This window comes from Ptiloglossa arizonensis, chromosome 2 (genome assembly GCF_051014685.1).
Source record: "Ptiloglossa arizonensis isolate GNS036 chromosome 2, iyPtiAriz1_principal, whole genome shotgun sequence".
NCBI lineage: Eukaryota > Metazoa > Arthropoda > Insecta > Hymenoptera > Colletidae > Ptiloglossa > Ptiloglossa arizonensis.
Window position 1 is genome coordinate 12,908,728 of NC_135049.1, and position 24,168 is coordinate 12,932,895.

The 24,168-nt window shown below is 29.4% G+C and overlaps 3 protein-coding genes across 7 annotated transcripts; 2 read left to right on the forward strand and 1 right to left on the reverse strand.

Annotated features, from left to right (window-relative positions):
• Positions 1-249: 249 nt before the first annotated feature.
• Rsod (Related to Sod) lies at positions 250-24,157 on the reverse strand. Of its 5 annotated transcripts, none has more exons than XM_076305146.1 (20): positions 23,852-24,157; positions 17,354-17,542; positions 5,370-5,592; positions 5,123-5,288; positions 4,813-5,035; positions 4,443-4,722; positions 4,026-4,285; positions 3,766-3,949; positions 3,414-3,653; positions 3,245-3,335; positions 2,909-3,159; positions 2,633-2,807; positions 2,298-2,569; positions 1,644-1,755; positions 1,490-1,576; positions 1,285-1,419; positions 935-1,209; positions 699-823; positions 471-626; positions 250-397 (listed from the first exon to the last, which is right to left on the reverse strand). In XM_076305146.1, the coding sequence occupies exons 4-20, from the start codon at positions 5,249-5,251 to the stop codon at positions 306-308; spliced, it is 3,087 nt and encodes a 1,028-aa protein (XP_076161261.1). In that variant the 5' UTR covers positions 5,252-5,288; positions 5,370-5,592; positions 17,354-17,542; positions 23,852-24,157; the 3' UTR covers positions 250-305. The 5 variants fall into 5 exon arrangements, with proteins under 5 accessions (XP_076161261.1, XP_076161262.1, XP_076161264.1 ...); XM_076305147.1 differs by lacking the exon at positions 23,852-24,157 and adding an exon at positions 18,138-18,426; XM_076305149.1 differs by lacking the exons at positions 17,354-17,542; positions 23,852-24,157 and adding exons at positions 7,170-7,241; positions 9,659-9,691.
• On the forward strand, positions 9,808-17,133 carry Mlc2 (myosin regulatory light chain 2). Its single transcript, XM_076305158.1, has 5 exons — positions 9,808-9,962; positions 15,350-15,586; positions 15,874-16,057; positions 16,321-16,393; positions 16,658-17,133. The coding sequence occupies exons 1-5, from the start codon at positions 9,960-9,962 to the stop codon at positions 16,809-16,811; spliced, it is 651 nt and encodes a 216-aa protein (XP_076161273.1). The 5' UTR covers positions 9,808-9,959; the 3' UTR covers positions 16,812-17,133.
• Nd-23 (NADH dehydrogenase (ubiquinone) 23 kDa subunit) lies at positions 20,395-21,726 on the forward strand. The gene is made up of 4 exons (XM_076327443.1): positions 20,395-20,553; positions 20,731-21,013; positions 21,219-21,411; positions 21,523-21,726. Exons 1-4 carry the CDS (start codon positions 20,526-20,528, stop codon positions 21,652-21,654), a joined length of 636 nt encoding a protein of 211 aa, XP_076183558.1. The 5' UTR covers positions 20,395-20,525; the 3' UTR covers positions 21,655-21,726.
• Positions 24,158-24,168: the final 11 nt, after the last annotated feature.

Sequence of the window (24,168 nt, forward strand, 5' to 3'; positions counted from 1 at the left end):
TAAGAAAATTCCTCATGTAGATTTGTAAAATTATATGAGAATATCTTTAGTACAGATCTGAATAAAAATATGCTCTGAAGGAGTATGTTAGAAAGTGATCAAAATGTGGGGAACTCTAACATTTCAAATATTAATAAGACATCATTTTACAAGTTTCAAGAAATTGTACATTTACAATTTATCGAAAATTCGATATAAAAATTGTTAGAAAAGCAAATGAAATGATAATTGAAAATATAGCAAACAAAATTAACTCATGAAATATTTATTTAATGAATGTGTACAATGAACACATTGAATGCATGTTACAATATATTGCTAATAATAAATATAGTTATTATTGAAATCAATTGTGGTAATAATGATGGAGACATATTTTGAGGCAAAATATTAAAATCTGAAAGTATTAAAATCATTATTTCCAATAACAAATCATGTATAATTGTTTTATATAATATGCAAGTTATTACTTTTATCATTTGGATCTCGAGTTCCACATTGACGATAACCTAAAGTAATTTTGCGCTTTGTATAAATATATCCTGGAATATATAAGCTAGGTGCATCTAATCGTCCAGTGGACATGAGTTTATTAAAATCTTCTTCTAATTTGTTAACGATCGGACCTAAATATAAAATTAAATATAGTTGTTTAACTATTTAATAAATTTGAATAAATTATAAATGTCTTTAATTACCTTTAAAATGTAATAGAAACTGAATGCATGCACCACTATGTAAGGTTTTTGTTTTTCTATTGTCTATAGATAACATCCATTCAGGAATACTCATGACCTTTCTTACATCCTCTAAAAATTGTGCCCTAAAATAAAAAATGTATATCTTATTCTCAACTAGTGTTGTAAAGTTAATAAGAACTTTTGTGTGCAAAATATGATAAATAAGATAAATAAGATATTGTATATATACTGACACTACAAAACGAGGTGGCTTTCTTATATTTGCATACTTTACAATATCATTATCTGGTTCAATATTGGCACAAGCAAATCTGTTACGTCCAAAATCTTTGTCAAAAATAACAATAGATTTTCCCATGGCAGATATTGAACCACTTAAAGGAAAGTTAGAATCAGTAAAAACTTGTCTTTCTAATCCTATATCAATAGGACCTAATCGACCTGATATATCTCCTACATAACATCTTAATGGTAAATCAGGACCACATTCTTGTCTATATAAATCATCCTATAAAATAAAGTTCAAATCATTTTATTGAATTAAAATATCTACTATGTTAGATTTAATTATAATTAACATTACGTTTAAAGGATCAGCCAATTGTGTAAAATGAGGATTCCATATATATCCACCTGCCACACATCTAGTATCTTTTACTTGCACAGCTGCATCTACACCAACTGGATTTACATATATTGCCCAATTATGGTTTTTTGTCTGCAATAAAATTTTTTGTATGTTCAAGAATTTATTACTAAATATTAGTTATTACATCTGGTGTACTTACAACATTACGATCATGTTTTCCAGGATGCCGCAGTTTTACTTCAATTACAGTTTCACTCTGACTACCATCTCGATGTACAAGTTGGGTCTATTACAATTATTAATTAAAAGTAAACCCTATTTCTACTTCTTAATATTCTTTAAATTTATAGTACCATTCTTATGTAACCATATGCGAAACCTTGTGGGTGATGAAAAGAAGCAATTGCTCGCAGTTCAGTAGCTTCAAATGGTGAATAGCCTCTCTCTATGGTTGAACAAGCCCACCTAACAGAAAGAAGTACTATAAGATATATAAGAGATTTTTCTTAGAACATTTAGTAAAATTTAACCTATATATTGTAGTAATTGTACCTACTACAATACTATAAATGTACTAAATTGTACATACAAGAAACTTTTTTTTAAAGAATCTAAAATAAATACATGTTATAATTTTGGCAATAGCGCGTTTTGAATATAAAAGACAATATTATAATTGTTCAATAAATTTTCATATTTTAAATGTCATTAACAAGTATTACTATTTTTCATTGTTATAATAATTTTCTAAACAATACTACTTATTATTTGCTGATAAAGATGTCACCTAAAAATGTTTTATTTTGGTGTGCAAACCATGAAATATAATAAATGGATTAAAATCAATGATTCTATTATCATGATCTACATTTAATGCTCTAATACATTGATAATTTTGAACATGCTTGACAGTTATTAAGTTCACTGTAAATATCAAGATTAATTATATCAGTATGATTTATACAATATCTTAAACTTATATAGTCTATATAAATTATAATAATTACCTTAAATTCTTTTTCTTCTTATGAATTACTATGCTCCTACCCAATACACTTCTTGATCCAAATAAGGGAAGAATTGTATCATTAAAAGTTGATATATATTTTTTTCTATTTTCTAAAGTACCAAATTTTCCACTGAGATCACCAATTTCATATTGATCAGTAGTTCCTTCACCAGGAAGTGGTATATCACTCACATTAACCCTCAATGGATTCCAATGTCCATATAAAGATGTACTTTCACATGGAAATTCTAAATCTTGTTCTATTGGAGTCTAAAATAGATAAATTTGTATTATGAGAAACTAAAATATATTAATTTACTATATTTACATTACCATGTGCACATGATATCCACTCATTATTCCGCCGAGACCATCCAAATTTACTTCTACATTTGTAACATCATATTCAGTTTGTTGTAAGAATTCTAATTTTCCTCTTAATAAAATATTCTCTCCATTCCCGAACCAATTGTTTGCTACAGCTTTGCGATGATATACTCTATTAATTCTAAATAAAAATTTTAATATTCAATTCATATTTATAAGCTATTACAATTTTAAAATAAGAATAAGTTTTTTTAGTAAACTTTTATTTTCTATTAAATTTACACAGAGCATGCTAGTCTTTCTCCTCTTGCACGTGGTCCATGGTCATCATATATTACCAAACCTTTTCCTAATATACTATTAGGCCCTGATAAAGATAACATTTTATCTGTAAAAAGCTTTCGGGTTAACAGAGGCCCATAAAGTTTTCTACCAGCTATATCAATTGTACCATGTCTTGTCAAATCACCTACACTACATAATGTTATTTCAGCTGCTGAACAATGTTCAGAATGATTCGAATTTCTTTCTACCTAAAAAGTTTGAACATGTAAAATTAGAATAATAATAAGTGTATTATATAATATGAATTTTAGCTAGCTTTATTAATGATTATACTTTATAAGGGTTGTAAGATTCTCCAACACTCAAACATCTGCCTGTCCAGTTATAATAATCTTTTCCAGGTGGATTATCATGAATCATCCATCTAAATGTTTATAAAGTTTAAGATATTTGTATTATATAAATAAATAAATATATAAATAAATATATTTAAGCATTATACCTATGTGATGCTGAATTGTTTAAAGCATTACCATCTGCATGAATTAAATTTTCAATTAGGATAGTAGTGTCCATTTGAGGGTCATTTTGTGACTGACGAAAAATTATTTTTCCAACAATAGGATATCTGTATACTACTTGTGCAGTTAACATTGGCATTTGTCCAGTATTATCTGGCAAATAAAGATTTAAAGGACTACACATCCATGGTATGTCACTCATATTATCAGTTTCATTGTACCTAATAAAGAATATATGTAACATTAATGATATATATTTCAATGTTATTTTTATAAGTATATCAATGAAAATGAAAATAGAAATAAAATTAAAAATATGGAAGATACTATTACTTGTGAAGAACAAGACTTCTATGAACTACACTGTGAATTCCTGAAAGTGGAAGATATGTGTCCCAATAAATTCCAGTAAGTTTTGCACTTCCCGGTAAAATATCATAATGATACGATCCTTCCTTGCGACTTTGAAGTTTTCCAGAAAGATCACCAACAGCATATTGATCTTGAGTTCCAAATCCTGATTTAAATAATACTTTAAGCTTTTTCCTCTTAAGAAACAATATGAATTAAGAAATACCAATTCAATCACTTACCAGCTGGTGGTACAGTTGTTATATTAATGTTACTTGGATTATACATATTTTTAGTTGTTTTACACACTTCAGCAATTTGAGTGTCTGTTATCTTTGGAGGTAATTCATGAATTTTGTATGACTGTATTTTAGTTGCATATCGTAATCTTGTTTCTAAATCATTGATTGGTATTAAGGATATATTAACCCATGTTGGCTCAAATGGAGTTATTTGAGTCAATGTTACTTCTCCTTTTATTCCATGAGAATTAATTAAACTTCTACATAATCAGAAGGCGGAACAAAATCAAATCAAATGTAGATAGAAAATATTAAAAAATTTCTATATTGCAAGTAATCTTAAAAATTTGAAATACCTTTTAATAAATATATACCGATAAAAAATAGAAAATTAAAATACAGTTTATAAAATCTTACTTGGCAAAAGTAGGCTTCCGGTGATTAATTTTGCTACAAACTAAAAAGGAATCATCATGTGTTGGATGAAAGATCACTAAGTATAACAAACGGTGAGGGCCAAGTAAATCAGCAGGTAATAGAGATAATTCAGAATCTCTGTATAAAGTTTTATACCTTTTATGATATTTGGTTGCCACTTTTAATTTACCTAAACGTACATCAACATCACCAATAGCTTTTCCATTACCAGCATTATTAGGATCAAAGACAGCTTGCAGAATGTTGCAACTTGATTTATCTAAATCATAAACAAATATTAAGAATTTAATTAATTAAAGACAAATTGTTATAATTTAATACATTAAATATATTTGATAAGAAATTTAACCTTTACTGATGTCAAAAATGTCTGTTACATAAATCTTCCAGTAATGTTCTGTATAGTCTACACTTTGCAATTTCTGTTTATTAACATGATGTAAATCTGCATAAATTATTATATCAGTAGCATTGTCACCAGCATGGCCACCTAACCATCGAAACCAAATAGTTCCCGCTACTGGTCCGTAAAAACGTGCTTCAGCAAATTTTTCTATATTTTTCTCAAGTACCTAAAGAGTTATAATATAGAAACACTTATTATTTTAATTTGTACGTAAGAAATATGTGAAACTCATTTTGAACATTTCAAAAATTACCGTGATTGAGGCACATATGGTTCTAGTTGAATATAAATCTTTAAGTAGTAAGCCCTTGCCCCATAAACCCATTTTTCCCGTTAAACTTATGCCTGAAATTTCCACCGATCCTGTTTCATTTCCAGGCATATCCAGTGGTCCAACAAATTCTGTCAAATCGATGATACTGCAATATTTATAAAATTGTTTTAAATTAAACAATAGATAAAATGGCTTTAAAATAAACCAATAGAAAGTAGATACCTACCTTTCTCCAACATATTGTTCGTTACATCTATCATCAACAATAGTGTAATCAATGGGAAATTGAGTAATTGACCAAAACCATTGTTGATCTGGATATTGAAGTGTAGCTTGAAGTGAAAATCGAATTCTCACAGAGGTTTCTGTGGCTTTTTCAAATCGAATTTCTCCATGAAGCCCACCAGAAGAAATGTACGCTGCGAGACGTAACGAATATCCAACGGTAACTATAAATAAGCAAGTATATCATATAATATAGTCTTATAAAAAGGATGTTTAGTCTGAAAAAAAATATTACAGTATCAATCTCGTAACGGTATCATTAAAAGTTTTTTATAAAACTTGAAAGATTCTATTACGGCGTCATGTTGTTTATATCTATTATGTAGAATGAATTTTTATGAAAAAAAATCGTTGATTTTTATTTATATGTTCGTCTGTAGTGTACATAGGTAAAGGAGTTTTTTTAGAAAATTGTTTCAGATTTACAGAATAAGAAATGGAAAATTTAGTTGACTGCAAAGTGTAATGAGTATATATAATATTATAAGAATTATACATGATATTTTACATAATGTACAGTTACAGTCTAGATACAACAAAAATCGATTTACCGCACTTCAATCATTCCAATTTTATCTACGATTGAGAGAATGGTTTTTGTGTATAACATGCTACTCACCATAACTTAATAAAATAAACCACCACATATTTTCGTGTTATAGATTAATATTTAACGCATTTTTAAAGATTTATATATGAAGTATCCGACTTGTATTCTAACCCATACTATGTGAAACAGCTATTTTACAATGAAACCAGTCAAAGCAAGGCTGCTTGTACTTTCTTATTTCTTCGAACGCTCATGGTGGGAGTTGAAAAGAAAAAGGAGACCGGTGACTGCCGATGATTGTCATATTAAGAAAAATAGAAATCTACAAAATTCCAGCGAGTTATAGAAAAACTTTGTATAATAATAAATCGGTGCATAATTTAGAGATTAAGTTTTGTGATTTATCTACTTTGTACTATTAACGAATTTATTACATTATCAAGAAATAAAGTCATTTTTAAAATAGAAAATATTAATTTTCAATCCTCTTGTTGATATGTACAATAAATATGAATGTAAAATTTTACATCTGACAAAAATTTAAGGACTATATGGATTATTTAGTTCAGTTTGAATTATACGTGAATAGTTTAATGATTTACTTAAATAATCTGATTGTATGCAGTTTATTAGTAATTGTATGATATATTGTGTATTATTGTGAAATATTATTGCAAATAACTAGTATTCTAAACAATTACTCTATATAGGTCAGTGTTTCTCAAACTTCACCTTCCCGTGGATGTCCTTAATAAAAGAAAATTTTTGACGAGGCCCCTAGAGTACAAGGAAATTATTTTTCAAAAGTATTTTAGTGTATAACTTTAACTGTTTAACTGTTAAACTGTTAAATTGTTTCTTTAAAAAATGTATGTATGTTAAACTTTGTATACGTTGTATACTAAAGCAATGTAGATAAATAAATACGAAAAAGAAATAATAGATTCACATGGGTCTTCTAGAAAATAGAATTTCATTCTATTTAATAATAAATTACATTTATTTTTGGATGGTATTAAAAACCCTTATTACTTGGTCTCTAAGTAAGACTGTTTCAATATAAACGAAAAATTCAATGAAATACTACGGGAACTTTTTTCTTTCGAGAGTTCACTGACCTCCATTAACACATTCGCGAACACTAAGGGGTTTACAGATTACAATTTGAAAAACATTGCTGTATTAGCTTACCTTCCAAGGAAATTGTCAAAATGACCAGGTCTAGCTCGAACGTAGGCTTGGATGCGTCTTATTATAGATTTACTGTTTGAATTTTTTAATAAGTTTGTTTAACACAATAATGAGATTCTCGACATTGTAAATAAGTGTTACGTAGTTGACAAATTTGAGATACAATATGAAACATTTGTATAACAAGGAATATAATAATCTGACAAACTATAATCTTGCTTTATAATTTATGAAAACTTAGATTGTAATGCAACAGTTGTTCACCTCTTTCGAAAACAATTAGTGAATTATCTCGCAGAATACTTTCAGAAAATATGAAAAGAATAAAATAGGAAAATGATATATTTAGCGATTTCTGTTTTGCTACTAAGTGGCATCTTTTTGGAATACCACGTGATAAATGTCTATATAATGGGGTTAAAGGAATCGTTAAAAAACTTGTAACGCACACAAGCTTGTAGACGTCATTTGAAAACCAAATCCTTATTCCTCGGGACATACTTGAATGGACGAAGACACCTTTTACCAATAACATTTGATTACATTAGTCAAAATAAACAAATAGAAGCCGTTGTCAACATGCTAGTTTATTTTGTTGCAGCTCACTAACTAGTGGCACTAGAAACTTTTATACCTTTGCACTAATACTGCAGAAAGGAATTTTATGTAAAATTTCTATATATTTTATAAAGATGTCATTGCTTTTAACATAAATAGTTTCGAATGAAAATCCGTTATACAAAATATTGCTATTCATGCTTTTCCCTCTATTCTGTCTTTATACTCCTGAGGGAAGTAAACCACTACTATCCTGAGCTTTTCGATTACTTTTACTTCAAAAATAACCAAAGAAGAAGTAAACTAATATATATGTGTATATATAAATTTATATATATCTATAAATCTGATTAGTATGGAAAACGTGTCATTGGCCAAATGTGGGTCCGTAAAACTGTTCTAAAGGTATAACTGACACCATTAAAATAGCTATGAAGCTTGCCCCTTTCGTTTGAGACTTCATTCAAATATAGCATACGATTAGTATCCGAAACAGGGCGCACTGTGGTCTTCCACAGCATGTTGTGACATCAATTTTGAAACACCCAGAGTAGGAACAATCTTATTTTATAAGAAAAGTTGTAAAAATTTCGGTGAAATTTTGTAAGATTTTTAAAAATCTACCCTCGAGTAAAAATTTGTAAAATAGAAATTTGTTTGTAATTTTTATATTGTAAAAATGACTTTTCAGTCTAAGAAAAAAATTTAACCCCGAAATTCGATCTTTTCGATGAAAAGAGAAGTGTTAAACTGTATATTAGTAGTTTTATAGATAAGCATTGATTTATACAGTCCTCTTTCATCAAAGTAGACAAAAATCGTAAACTTTTACGTCTTAAATGTTTAAATAAATTTGAAACCAGTATTTAAACATCTAATTTCATATGGTCCACATCGTATTTCAATCTGATCAAAATCATAACATCCAGTATAAAAAGTAATTTAGTGTACAATAGATCCGTAACGTCGTAGTATTCCATTTGAATATTTTTTCTCACTTTATTTTTAGATTCGATGGTGAAAATATTCTTCCTCTACTATATGTCATTTGATATATAAAAGTAATGATAACATTTAATCAATTAACGTAAATTTGTAAATATATATATATATAAGTGTAAAGAAACTCTTTTCGAGGATACTCGATATAAAAGTCAAACAATTCCAGTCTTATCCAAAGATGACGTGTTATTGTAAAGTAGTTACAATCTTCAAATTTAAAAGATTGTAATAAAAACGTCAATGATGTGCTTAAGACGACAAACATTAATTTGAAGGAAAAACTTCATATGAAGTGGAAAAAAGATAATTTTATGTAACTACAAGTGACGAAAATAATTGTATCGGTATCTGCATATGATACTCCAATTTAAGCTAAATAAACGTGGCGTAGGAGTTGGTACTAACTGTTTAAGAATGTGTAACTCGTAAGAAAAGACGGAGTGAAACACATAAAGAATTCGACGATACGTCTAAAATTCTCTGATATTTTCTGCTCTCAAATATCGGACAGCTATTTATGGAAACCGAGTGCTTTAGGGATTGGTGCAGAAACCGGAAATCCTCGTGGAATATAACGAATAACATTGAAAAGTTCATGTTACAATGTGTCGTTGCATTATAGACACTCTGCTGTGTCTGTAACGAACAAAAATTTGTAACTCCGAAGATACCTTGAAAGACACTCTGAATATAGTGGAACAATTTTCTCGAATTATTACTCGGAGGTACAACGATAGTTCTTTTCGTTATTGTATTTACATTGATCACAATTAGAACATCGTTGCGATGATGGGTAAATTCCCCGACGGTAGAGAATTACGTCAACTAATTGAAATCATTTCCTTCCTTGTTGCTGTACGTATAAAAACGTAAGAAGCATACGGATAAGATTATCGTAACCATCTTCTTCCGGGATACCCTTGACTCACATTTTCGTTCTGAAAAGCAAACCCCAGCTGCGAAAAAGGGCTGCAAGACATCGTCGTTCGCACAATCCTCGGCAAACTGTTTTAGTCGAAACATCGAAAGGGTTGCTATTTTGAGGTGGCTCGCACTAAATATGGTCAGATAGGCGTTGGCGTTGTACCCGGGCAAGGCACCCCTGCTCAAGCACCAGACGTGTAGTGGGGGAGATCTACCAAAGTTACTTAGACAAGTTCACCTCTATGACTCGGACAGTTGGTTCGTTCTGACCATCTCGCACCATCCTCTTACAAACCAACCGTAGACATGGTAAGTAGGTGCCGGGTACACCACGATACCATTGTGAATTTGGATTCAAACGACCAAGAAATACGCGAGAAATTTTTTTCATCGAATATTCGCTGAAAAGTGGAATGCCGCGAAAGAGAAACAGAATGTTATATATAATACGTGTGTCTAGTGCTGGAAGGATGCTTGACCAGTTGTACGAGGGTAAATTTGAAAAAAAAAAAAAAGATTGCGTAAACTGTGTTGGGATAATACACTAAGTGATGAATACAACAGGGTGTAAACTTGCGCCCGGGATATTACCGATTGTGTTAATAGAGTGTAAACAGTGGTCCTCGTTAGATTTTTGGCTATTAGCCATTTCCTAATTGAATATTACTATTCGATTTATTTTGATCAGTGTATCCTAATTCTTGCCAGCATTCGTGGACTTTTTATAGTCTTCCGCCTCACAGAACCAGAACTTCCGACCGAACTACGTTCGTTGGTTGAAACTAGAATCGAATTACATTTACAAATTAAGAAGTTATTTAGTTTCAATGGAATTATTTTTTCTTCGTTGGGAATAACTTTTATAGAAGAATATACTTCTTTGTTCAGTTCTATATAACATTTTCACGAACTGTAAATCATTAAAGGGAACGTACTTACGGGAAAAAAAATATACCACGATATTTATTTGTTACTTAAGAAAGATCTATATGTTTGTAAATCGTTCGATTAAATGTAATTTCCTTGATGAGGAAATTCAACAATTGTTTCCGTAACTTAAAATTGAACGAAGCGTAGTTTTTTACAGTCTTAAGTAACATCTTTGAGTTTGTCGGATATAATACAAAAATTAGAAAATTACGTAACTATAGTAACTCGAGAGGCCGCACGGAATAAACGGTCTATATTTGTCTTGGCTTCTTTTCAGTCATACGATGGGCGATAGAAAGATCCTATTTTTAGTCCCTATGAGTAACGCCTTCCGAATTTTCCTCGTCTATACTTAAACTATATAACCCACTGTTAGCTAAACATTACATATTGCTATTATGTCACACTTGTATTATTCAAATGACGTAACTATAGACATCTTCGCGTGCAATTAATGTTTATCGCATAAAGATTTCATTAAAAAATCATTTTAATTAATTAAGAAATTGTAGAATCGCAATCAATTTGCATTAAGTATTTTATATTTGCTTATTGTCTCGTGAGTCAATACCTAAATTCTTAATACGTAAAGAAATTTAAACTTCTATTTTTGCAACGAAGATATAACTTAATTTTCTACAGCAATTGCAATGTAATTATAATATAGAATATTATAACAGTATTTTATACTGAAATGTGACATTTTTTTGAAAATTAGTTGACATTCTTTTAAACTCGTTGTCATTGTTCCATTAGTGGTTAGTGCTACCCCAATACATAAGTTGATAAATTTTTTAAGAATTATCCTTTAAATTGTGATTACACGGGAAGATTTTGTGCTCTTTTATTCACTTCGACAAGGAATTTTATTGTATTGTGTTATGCAATTGATAGATATCTAATTTATATCGTTTGAAAGTATTGTACAAGTACAGTCACATGCATATTAATGGACAAAATGATTCGACAAAATTTAACGCGATATTATGTCTCTTTAAAAAGCAAGGCATTATTGTTACTGTCAGTTATTTCAAAATTTTCTTCTTGTAAACGTTGTTATTGCGAAAAATATCGTTTTATTTATGAGTTTGTAGTCTTGCTTAAAAAGGGTTACAATTATATTTTAAACACTCGTAATTAATAAAGTACTTAGATAGGTATATTTTACCGTATATAGTGAGAAATTTGACCATTGAGAAATGCAAATTTGAATCTCTTTGAAATTGCACGCCGTTTAAATGTTTTTATTACTACTTGTCTCCAAGTAGGCACGTTTTCTAATATAATTTAATTTTTCTGTCACATACTCGTAATACAAATTTTTATCCACTTTCGTATCTCGACGTAATTCTCTCATATAACTTTATTTAACATATAAAATGTTTTACTCGTATGTATTTAATTTTATGTATAGTTTTTAACTTTAATTATTTAAACATTTACAAACATTATTCTTGTTACTTTCACTGAAATTGTATGTGAGAACTCTAAGATTAAAAAAGACGTACTGGTATTGACTATCGATATATCCAATTTTCTAATACTGTCAATGTTGTCTAAATAAATTTTAAAAGGTCATTTTAAGTAAAAAAAATTGATCGATTCGTATCGAAGTAATATCTCTCCGATTCAAATAGAAAGATGTACTTTCAACTACGGATAGATGAAGAGTTTAATGAAAGCTGTATAAAACTAATTGTTAAAAAAGGAGGTGTCTCTGTTATAGTTCGAGCCAAGATTACTATAATCGATACTGAACTGATTTGTCGCCTAAATGGAATTATGATCTAACATGTTTACGATGATACTTTACATATCATGTAATATACATTTAATTTTTTTGGCCACTACTAATTACTAAAAACACCGAATTTTTCGAGCAATAATGACCCAAAATACTTATCACTTAAAGCATAACAATTTTTCAACAATCATACATTCCCATTTACAAGTTACCAAACACTTAATAAATATAGAATAAAAACAAATTGACATTATAAAGTAAAAGTTATTAATTCTCGACATTTTAAAAGAAATAGAAATTGCATCGTATGTTAAAAATTTTATCGCAAAGTTAATAAACAATTCTCACTTTTGGTTTGTTTCAATATGATTATGGGAATAAATTGTGGCATACATGTAAGTAAATATAATATTAGAGATAATAAAATCGCTTTCAGCAAATTATATCTGTATCTTGATTTGCATTTTCAAAGTCGAACAAGCAAGTACCTCGCGATTCCATCCTCAAATCTATGAATGATTACCATTAAAGTAATGACATAGTCAGCGTAATTTCTGGACCCGAATTCTAGTGAAACACTTTTAAAATGTCAAAAGAAAAGGAATTAAACAAAGAAAACAATCCAATTAAAATAAAGTGTACGAAATATTAATTAAAATGGTGTTAACAATTGTTATTGTGTTAACAAATTCATTATTTTATTATATTTGTTTACAAAAGATACTAATCGTACGAGGTTTTCTCTATTTAATTGCCCTCTGAGAATAGATATTGTTAAAAGAATAGTTTGGTTGTTACAAATGAAAAGTTTTTAAATAGTATGTATTGAATAATTGTAAAACCCATCTGATTAATTATTAAGATATGTAATTAATTTATTCAAAAACAATAACGCTAGAGATTATGTTACTTTTCTAGCACATTTGTACTTTCCAAAATCTTTCGAAGAATTTATTATTACTTTTGTAGATACTTCATTATATTCATTGATCGTTTTTGCGACCACAATTTTAACAACATATTTCGATTAAAATACATATATCTTTTGTACACAAATGATGTTGTGTAAATTATCATTTGCATTTTGTGTACAACAACGTGTACAAGAGCAAAATTGCTGTTCGTTACTTAGTATATTAAACATTGATAAAATCGAATCAAAGAATTGTTTGACAAGTATCTTATTATGAGAGCTAAATTTTCTTCCTATTATGATTCTATATCTATAATGATAGAACAATGTTGTTACGAGTGACAAGTGTCCTATTACAAAAGAAGGGGGACTTAACTCCTCTAGTAAAAATATTAGAATACCTATCAAAAAAATAACTCCCTAATATGACTTTATCAATGTGTAACAGTTTAAACGAAAAAAAGCTATTTTGTTCTTATTTACAAAATGTAAATAAAAGTTTGCACAGCATGACTCGAAGTAAGTGTCCAGACGATATATTTCCATTGAAGCTGCGATCGCGAAAGCTATGAATATAACGAAGAATACACAAAAATAATAATGAATTCGTTGAAAGTATCTGGAATAACAAGTGCAAAATTAGTGGAAATTGGGAGAAGGCGACATAAAATGATTGCCTCAACCCGGAAAGAGAAAATTACTAAAATACAAACAGAAATGATACGAACCTCGCAATTATAGAAAGCTGCAACAAAAAGGCCTAGCGTAGAACGGAAAATATTTTGGAAAAATTAGTTTCTTTATAATTAAATAGATAAGTATTACAATTATTCAATACTCACTATTCCAAGACTTTTCATTTGTATACGGAAGCAATTGTTGTCACACATTATGAATAGTTTACGTTAAACGTAGAAAGTATGTATCTTGCAAACAGTCAATTTCCAAAACTGTCTCAAGGGTCGAAAATTTAAATGGTGATTCTATATGTCAAAATAAGACGAAAATCAAGAATAACGAAATTGTATTTGAGGCTTTGTGTTCGAGTTGGTAATTATTAAAAATACGCATTAAAAGATTTCAGAAGTAGTGGAATTGTTAATACCACGTAGTTCTTTCTAAAATTTTACAAAAGACCTAAATAGCACCAGATTTTGGTGAGTTCTTCCTGGTAGCACGAAATTCCTAGTCGCTGCCCCCGTTGCATCATGATGACACTCATGCACCGGCAGTAGTATAAGTCCCGCATTTCTGACACATTTTATCCGTATGTTCAATAAGGAATGATTCGTAGTCGAAGCCTCGAAGGAAATTTTGTCGTATTTCATTTTCGCCTTATATTGGGATTCAAAATCATGGCTTAAAATTTTGCACCCCTATTACCTAGCATCGTGTATATTCTTTATATACACCTATAATCTATTTTTATTATATACCTATAATCTTCTATTAAGCTGTTTTTGAATTCGTTTTTAACCATATATTTCTGTATGGTACATTTTTATTTATCGAAGTTATGGCTAATAATTGTTAGAACAAAACTACGTTTTGGGAGAGTTATATTGAAACACTTGACGTGTATATAAACTGATTCTTTGTTGGAACATAGCCATTATATGAATTTGTTCGACGGTGAAGACATAAATATTTACATTGTCTTTGGACGATGTAATTTCATTCGTAAACATGGCGACCGTACATGGCGAACGTAAACATTCCGGTCGCCAGCGAAGTCATGTGTTATAGGGAAAAAGAAAAATTAGTTCTGACCGAAGGAAAATGTGATAGCACGAGTAAAAAGAATGGGGACAGTGTCAAGTAATTGATGCAGACATCAAGTCGCAGACAATTACGAAGATTTGCTAAAATATATCACCCCACCGTGATTAGTAATTCTGTCCAGAATTAATCTTTCTCCCTATAATAGATCGGTACAGTGTACCAACACGGGGATGTAATTTAGCGTTGAAAATGACATTAAAGAACAGATGTTCAAAATTTTATCCAGAAAAGTACTGCTAATTAATTTTTGGTAAATGCCCTCCTCTGAATTGTATTAATTTTAACATACATTACTCATTGAATTCATTTATGTGTAATCAATTTTAGGCGGATAAAGAAAAGAAGAAAAAGACTAAAAAGAAGGAAGAGGCAGCACCAGCTGCTCCTCCACCTGAACCTGAACCAGCCCCACCCCCAGCGGAAGAAAAGCCGCCGACTCCTACTGGTACACCTAAGGAATCTGGTTCGACTAGAGCAAGCAGTCGTGGTAGCCGCAAAGCCAAACGTACTGGATCCAGTGTGTTTTCTATGTTTACACAGAAACAGGTTGCCGAATTTAAAGAGGTACGCTCAAAATGAAACTTTAATCGTGTACAAATGAGTCTCATTTGAAAGTATTACACACTTAACTGAGTCAGTGCAATATAGAGCGTATAACTTCTAACGAAAGTGTAAATTAATTCAGAATACACAGTTAATAGTTTGAATCGTAATTAAAATCGTCAACGAATAGTTCAGTTGAAGAAATAGCCAAGTTATATATTGTACAAGATAAAGATTCTCTAAGTGAGTAGTTGTATTGTACGAAAAAGAAACGGATGTAGTTTATTTTGGTTGAATCTATTTTCTAGGCATTCCAACTTATGGATGCAGACAAGGACGGTATAATCGGAAAGAACGACCTGCGTGCGACTTTTGATTCCGTTGGTCGGCTTGTCACTGACAAAGAACTTGATGATATGCTGAACGAGGCACCTGCGCCGATCAACTTTACTCAATTATTAAATCTGTTCGCAACTCGCATGTCGGGATCAGGTAATTATTAAACTACTGAACACTTTTATTATTAAGTAAATGTACACGTTGCAAAATCTTTCCATATATAAGCATTTATCAATATTTACAGTTGCATCACAAACAAATACAATATATAACATTCGATTTAAAAATAGAATTCAATTTTCGTCCCATCTAACTTCCAATTTGGTTTCATACAATAAATTTAAATACGTATAAAGTCGATTTGGATAATCGCAATTTACATTCGATAATATAATAATTGTAATTCGTTATTTTAGGCACGGATGATGATGAAACCGTAATTGCTGCCTTTAGCACCTTTGACGTGGACGGTAAAATTGACGGTGAAAGGTAAGCAATGTATGCTACTGCTATTGTGGCGTTAACTTTATCAATAACTAATTTCTATAACATTTTATACACCATATTAAGATCTTACATAGTACGTATTTAATATTTATGATGATGTAACATGTACGATTTAAGTCCGACATATGTTGACGATAAAAATGTCTGATGTATTTATAGTTCATAACTTGATATGTTCGAAAAAATTAAACATTTTCTAGTTGTAGTAATATCTGAGTAATATGGAAATTATTATTTTTTCCGTAGATTGAGGCACGCTTTAATGACGTATGGTGACAAATTTACCGCAAAAGAAGTCGACGATGCATACGACAATATGTATATTGACGATAAAGGTTTCATCGACACGCAAAGCCTTATCGCGATGCTGACTGGTACGGGCGACGAAGACGAGGAATAACTTTAAGTAATGTTCAACATGAAAAAGCTTCTGTTAAACCTCTGTTCATTGAAAACAAAGTCTCGTATTAGTGTCAGGCTCGTCTGGTTTGCTTCCAAAGGACAAAAATCGGCGGTAAAGCAACCATAATCATTCCCTTTTCTTTGTTCTTCACTGGTAGAAGTTTTTTTTCTGAGGGAACTGTCTTTGATAATAAAACTCCGTTAATAATCGCCAAGAAATATTCTCTTGGATGTAAAAGCAGCGTATCTGACGATAAACGAGGCTTCGAATCTCCATATTATTGTTCACATAATAAAAGTATTTTAAAACTTTACAATAACAGTTTTAATTTTGACCCATCATGAATATTATCAATGACCCAGAACGTGAAGTATTTTGTATAGCAAAGCTTCTGTTGCAGACAATTGACAATAAGGGGAGGGTTTATTCTTTCAATTGTTACTTTTTATTTTATTTTCTTAAACTTTTAATGAAAAAGTATAAATGGTATTTTTGAGATGATATTATTCTTATGTATATATTTGTGACAGTATACATACCATTTGACTGCGAAAAGAAGGCACAGAGTGTTTACATCTTCGCTCCTCCCATAGTCCATTGCTGATCGTACGATTGCAAGCAAGAATCGCCATTGGCTGAAGATGATGACGAAGAGCGATGGCTACCGTAGCGAGACCGAGTGAGAGAGAATACTGCATCATTGGCGTAGTCTTCTAATCAAATGTTAGCTATTAAGGAACAGAATGATTTCATTCCTGTTTAAATACTTCATTACGATTCGATAAATTTTTCGTAATGAAAATGGTATACAATTTAATATGCGTAATAATAATTAATACTATTTTGAAAATGATTTATAGCGAAAAGAACTAATTGGTATTTATTCAAAATAATATAAATCCGCTGATACTCATTCTATATAATTATAATTTACGCAAAAACAAGTTATACTAAAACTAAAGTCAGCATAACTGCAGTATGTTAAATTTTAATATCTTTGGAAATATCATTGTTCTCTTGGGAAATATGGCTTAATACTTTTTTGTGAAAAACGACTAGAATTAAGTCGGATTGTGTCACACAAAAATATTTAATTCGATTAAGGAAAATAATATTATAAAGTCATCTTTATTACTTCACCTATAGAAAAATTGTCAATATTACATAATATTCTTCTTTATATTAAATAACTCTTACGACACAAAACAGACGCTTTATGCATTAAATATAAGCATAAACGAAACCTCAGAAGTTTATAGTCTCTAAGCTTTATATTCATATATGTATTAAGATCGGAACGCAATTGAAATCTATTCCTATTACTATGGCAGAGTGCGTGGCTAAGGTTCAGAACGTGCGCCTCAGGTGGGGATGAACGGTCCGAACCCTCTTTACTCCTGCGCCGTCCCGCAAGACTTCAAGTCAGCAGAAGGATACTATAACTTGCACCTATTATCGTCTCGAAAACAATGTCCACTACTGTAAGGTCCCCTTGTAAGGTGTAAAAGACGAGCAATTGTGATGGCGCCAGACTGAAAAATTTTTGATGAACGTGACCAGATGCATGGAGTGGGAACGGTTAAGAATTAAAATGAAAGGGAATGAATGCGTGTGAGAAAAGCATGATTGAGACACTTGTTGGAAATTTGTCGAAGTGAGTCGAAGTCGGCTAAAGATTTTATACGAAGAAAATAATCCACAACCCTTTAATTGCACACCTTGTGTCTATTATAGAAATAGAAAATGATTAGAGTCTTGTAAATAATACATTCATTATGTGTACAAAGTGTATTTATTAAAGGAGTCATTTCCAAAGCAGTATTAGCTTCAATAGAGGATTACTATATATATTTACGAAATGTAGGAAAATATGAAATAACGGGGAAATTATTTTTCAGCTTGTTTTTAAACTTATTTTAAATTCAATGTTTTAAATTTAACGGGCTATAGGCGAAAAGGTATAAACAACACGCGCTGGCAGTCGAATCTGCAAAGGACTTTATTCAGAACTGACAAAATCTCTTCTCTACTTAAATTAGAATTTTCTCGTAACAATAAGTTCATACAAGGTGGGTCATGGCAATTGAAATTGCCATTTAGTGAAAATCAAAGTAAATGCATAAATTTTAAAATATTAAACATAATTTAATGGAACAAACGTTGCATACAAAAATAATAAAAAAACACTGCTTTCAAATTATACATGGTTTCTATAAGTTACCATTATTGAATATACACGATTTATTCTAAGATTGTTTTCTATAATGAGCAAATGTGAGGTTATGTATAACTGTGTGATGGCGTGTCAATTATACTTAGAAGTAGAAAAATTGTGTTAAGCGATTAGTATGAAAAGAGTGTCCTCTGGTGGTGAGTGTGATGTAAGAGTGAATGATAAAGTCTACTGGCCATTGAGCGAGAGCATTTGAGAATCGAGCATAGACTGAGAAAGAGAAAAAGGTAGTGAGAACAAAAGGAAGGAGAAAGCACATATATTATATTCTGTATACGAATTGTTGAAATCTTTGATCATTCTAAATATATAATAATTATATCGTGTAAAAGATAATGATTATTTCAATATTTTCCAACATTTATACCTACTTTTTAATTTACTTAAACAAAAAAATTCATATTATTCATTATTTATAGAAAAAAAACATCAACTTTGACAAAAAATCTATCTCAATTTTAACTTATCCAATACTCTTTTAAATGATAAGTTGAATACTGAGGGAATTTTTCTAATAAAATTGATTGTAACATTATTCTTATTTTGCAGTATACATTCATGTCTGCGTTATGCGAACATAAAATACGGTTTGAATTAAACGCTATAATTTATAAACAAAAAATGTTCTCAACATATAAATTACGCCAATTAAAAGAGTATTCAGTAAGATATAATTTTTTTTCGCATAAGGAATTTTTATATTTTTTAGCTTGTTACATCTTTTTGGAACACCTTGTATAATATATTCGTTATTCGTTATATAAATAAATATGTACATATATCAGAATCAGTACTTAAGAAAGAAATAGGACATAGACATAAATGTACTATATATACAAGGTAAATTACTTGTCCAAAAGAATTTGAGTGCACGAAAATTCGAATTCGAGATCTTACATTTATGAAGCGCATGCTCTACGTTTTCATTCAATACGCTTCTTTACAAAAAGATTAATTTATTTTTATATTTCAAATCTCAATTATTTATAAAAAAAAAACCACAAGAATAAAATATTGTATAGAATATTAATATTCAACTTCTAGAATCATCCCTCCAAATGATATTAAAATAAGTTTTATACTTAAATTATAGAGGCACTTTTTTTTAGTACAATACACACAATCATTCTTTATTCGCCAATCTGACTATTTTATAATTTATAGTAATAATTATATTTTGTATAAAACATTTTAATATATCATTCTACTAGAAAATTGGAAAATATTTAAATACTGTATTGCATTGATAAAAATGTAAAAATATGTTAGATGTCGCTAGTATACTAAAGAATGAGACTATCTAGTAACATAGATCAATATAGATGTGCACTTATTTAAATGCGTATTATGGTAGTAGAATAAGCCAGAAATTCAGTTCTGTGGTAGAATTGTTAGCTCATATGTGATTGTGATTATTCGGATTCGTAAATTTTGGATATTGATTCTTTTGTATCAAGAATTGTTTTTGAAATTTCAAAATGACATCTCTCAAAATTATGCAACCAGGTAAATTTAATAATTATTTTTATTCTTTAATATGTCTTTAAAAAATATATTTACTGCAATATATAACCTCTAAAGTCTATTAATACAAATTTATATATCAGTAGCAATACAATTTAACAATTTGTCTAACTATTTTATTTTCATTCATCATTTGAATTTTCTTATAATAATTTTCAGGTTTAAAGCTATTAAAAACAACTCCAAAGGTTTTAAGTGCACCTTCATCTCGAAATAAATATTATTCTGTTCACGAAGACCTAGAAAAGGAAGAAAAAAAAGAACAAGAAAGTCCTTGGCGTAGCATGACTGATAGAGCATATAACAAAGCATTTGTTGTAGAAATTATTCGTGGGTTGGGAATTACATTGTCCTACGTTTTCAGAGAACCAGCAACAATAAATTATCCATTTGAGAAAGGTCCATTAAGTCCACGATTTAGAGGAGAACATGCATTAAGAAGGTACTGATATAAAAATATCTATGCTATCTTTACTAAATTGAAAATTTTAATTCTCTTTTATAAAAATCTTTCAACATAAAAATTCAATTAAATTTCTTCTATGATTTGCAAAGGGATGTTTAATGCAAATAGGAAGTACAAATATACTTAATTCTTCAAACGTTTAAAATATAGTAACTAAAATATAATTAATTTATACTATTAGATATCCTTCTGGGGAAGAAAGGTGTATTGCATGTAAATTATGTGAAGCAATCTGCCCAGCACAAGCTATCACTATTGAAGCAGAAGAAAGAGCTGATGGTTCTCGACGTACCACAAGATATGATATAGATATGTCTAAATGCATTTATTGTGGTTTTTGCCAAGAAGCATGTCCAGTTGATGCAATTGTGGAGGTATTCACCATTGATGTGACAATAATTTCTCTTTTAGTATAGAAAAATGAACATATATTTAGTTTTAGAGTGGTTTTATTATGTTCATATTAATTATTTAAACTATTTTAGGGCCCAAATTTTGAATTTTCTTCGGAAACACACGAAGAAATGTTATATAATAAAGAAAAACTTTTAAATAATGGAGACAAGTGGGAATCAGAAATTGCCAGTAACATTCATGCTGATCACTTATATCGTTAGATGTATATTGTTAAGTTGTAGTAATATTATATGTAGTCAATAAATAACTAAATATATTTAATATCTGCTCTACTTTGTTAATAAGTATGACTTGTCACTTTTTTTTTATTAATATAGAAGTACAGTTTTATGAATATTGAATACAACCAATTCTGTGAAACACCATTAATTCGAATTTTGGTTGTTGGAACGACCGATTATCAGATACATATTAAGTCATGTATTTAAACTTGGTACATGCAGTAAAAATTGGATAACTGCTTGAAAATTGAAACCCAAGTCAGGCATTTATCTAATGGATGTATGATTTTTTAGACCTGTTATGGCCAAATTGTCCTTTGCAGTTTACCTTTATTTGTGTTGAACATAGAAAGGGACCAACAAAAGAGAAAAAGGTCTGAGAGCCAAGACAAATGACAAAAAAAAAACATCTATGAGACAAATTAATACAATGATAAAATTTTTCTATGTTTAGGTCTTTTTGAATGGAACTTCTACCATTGTTAATATACTTCAAATTACAACAAACAAATAGTTATGAGAACAATTGTAACTTGTTGTACCAAAGGAATCTCTATGAAAATCTTTAAACTGTTTTAAAAAATACTAATTTTCAAATGAAGCATCGTAGTAATCCTTGTTTGAGCCGTAACTTATCACAAAATTATACTGGTATATGTCACTATAAATATTAAGAAATATAGAACAAAGTAATGTAATAATAAAACAAACTTTTTGAAACTATTGCAATTTCTTTAGAATAAATGATTTATATTTTCTAAATAATTAAGAAAATAGCATTTGTAATGTTACTCAGATGAAATTATAAATATTCAATTTTTTTTATGAAAGTCAGTTAATGTGTAAAATGAGTTACCAATTGGTCTTTGTTTTTCGCAACTAGATGAAGTTAAAGCTTAGACTGGCAAAGAAGAGACTGTTATTTCTTGCAGACTGACAAGGAAGAGATTATTATTTACTTCATAATAATAATTCATACATTTCGTAATTGTGACATACAAAATTTATAAAATTTATTTCAATTGGTTCCATATATTCCATATTCACTTGATATAATTCCATTGATCTTAAACTAACCAAATTCTTAACAAAGCATAAATTTTCATAGAATGAAGTGATAGATGTGGCAGAAGGCTACTTTATAAATCTCATACTAGGCCCCTAGTAAGTGCAATATAGTAAACACACAAATTACACTATTCAATATCTTTCAAGAAAATTGTTTAAAATTTGTATAGTTTTTGGCTAAAAAATATCTAACTGTTATTAATACAAATTTCTAACTGTTTACTCCAAGAACATGAATTTGAATCTTTTTGAATTAGCATTTTTTTTTTGCTATGCTATATTAAAATGATCATTCAATTAAGATGATGATTTATAATTATATGTAGATTATATATTAATTTATAGTAAAAGAATGCCCAGCTACCATATCTTAATGCAATAAGTTTTTCAATATATTTCTTGCACAATTTTATTTATAAATATTACTTGTAATGTATTGTGTGTGTCTACATATCTATGTAGTATATGAAGTTAATTTATTTAAAGTTGATGTATTTTCACTGTAAATTAATATATAATACGCATATAATTGTATATTATTGACTTAATTGAGTAATCATATAAAAAAAACAATTATACATTGTGAAAATATGCTGGTACCGGAGGGGGAGGGGGGCAGAACCTTTAATATATAAAAATTTAAACTCGCGTCCTTGGGTTGGACCGTTGTACCAATTTCTTATATAGTTGTCCTTTGTATATATTTTAAAATATCATCTACCCAAAAGTATACAAATTTTAAACATAAATTTCTTGAAAAATATTGCATAGTAAAATCTATGAGTTTATTAGGTTATTATTCATTATATTCAGTGTACACAACATTTGAGCCAAATTCGTCACAGATATTACTTGAAGATGCCTTATAAGTGTTTAATTCGATTACGTTTACACTAAACAACAATAATATTTACACCAACCATAAATAATAATAAACATTACGAATAAGATACAAATACAGTATATAAGCACAAAACGTGTTATATGCGCAACATAATGCCTCCTTTTTATACTATATAATTTTATGAGTTATGTTTCACTCAGTTTGGTAAATATAATATGTAGATAAATCTATACTTGTTATAAGTTACGAGTAAACAAACCTAACCTTATTTCAGCTGTTTTTAAAGGACAGGAATATTTATCAGCGCTGCAAAGGCGTTTAATTCACTTACTACTTTGATTCGATACGACTTGTTCAGTCGTATTGTACTACCTTGATATACCATCATTTACGCTAAGCGTTTGATACGTGTACGAAGTACTTGATTCATATCAAACATTTGATGTAAACTAACTCAGACGTTCATTTCTGAAGACAATAAGATAAAATTCTAAAATGCACATTTCTTATAGAAAGTATTATCGAAATTTAAAACATTTTGTAAATTTCAAAATATGCGCGTAAAAGTTGTGCAAGAGTTT

Bases quoted from the DNA above. Each gene is read 5' to 3' on its own strand.
- Rsod (XM_076305145.1), bottom strand. From the start codon at position 6,075: ATGTGGTGGTTTATTTTATTAAGTTATG. The intron at 5,036-5,122 runs GTAATTTTTGAA...ATAACTCTTTAG, and splicing joins CCATATGTGCCTCAATCACG to GTACTTGAGAAAAATATAGA. The intron at 3,654-3,765 runs GTAATAGTATCT...ATTCTTTATTAG, and splicing joins AGAAGTCTTGTTCTTCACAA to GTACAATGAAACTGATAATA.
- Mlc2 (XM_076305158.1), top strand. The intron at 15,587-15,873 runs GTACGCTCAAAA...TCTATTTTCTAG, and splicing joins AGGTTGCCGAATTTAAAGAG to GCATTCCAACTTATGGATGC. The intron at 16,058-16,320 runs GTAATTATTAAA...TCGTTATTTTAG, and splicing joins AACTCGCATGTCGGGATCAG to GCACGGATGATGATGAAACC.
- Nd-23 (XM_076327443.1), top strand. From the start codon at position 20,526: ATGACATCTCTCAAAATTATGCAACCAG. The intron at 21,014-21,218 runs GTACTGATATAA...TTATACTATTAG, and splicing joins GGAGAACATGCATTAAGAAG to ATATCCTTCTGGGGAAGAAA. The intron at 21,412-21,522 runs GTATTCACCATT...AAACTATTTTAG, and splicing joins CAGTTGATGCAATTGTGGAG to GGCCCAAATTTTGAATTTTC.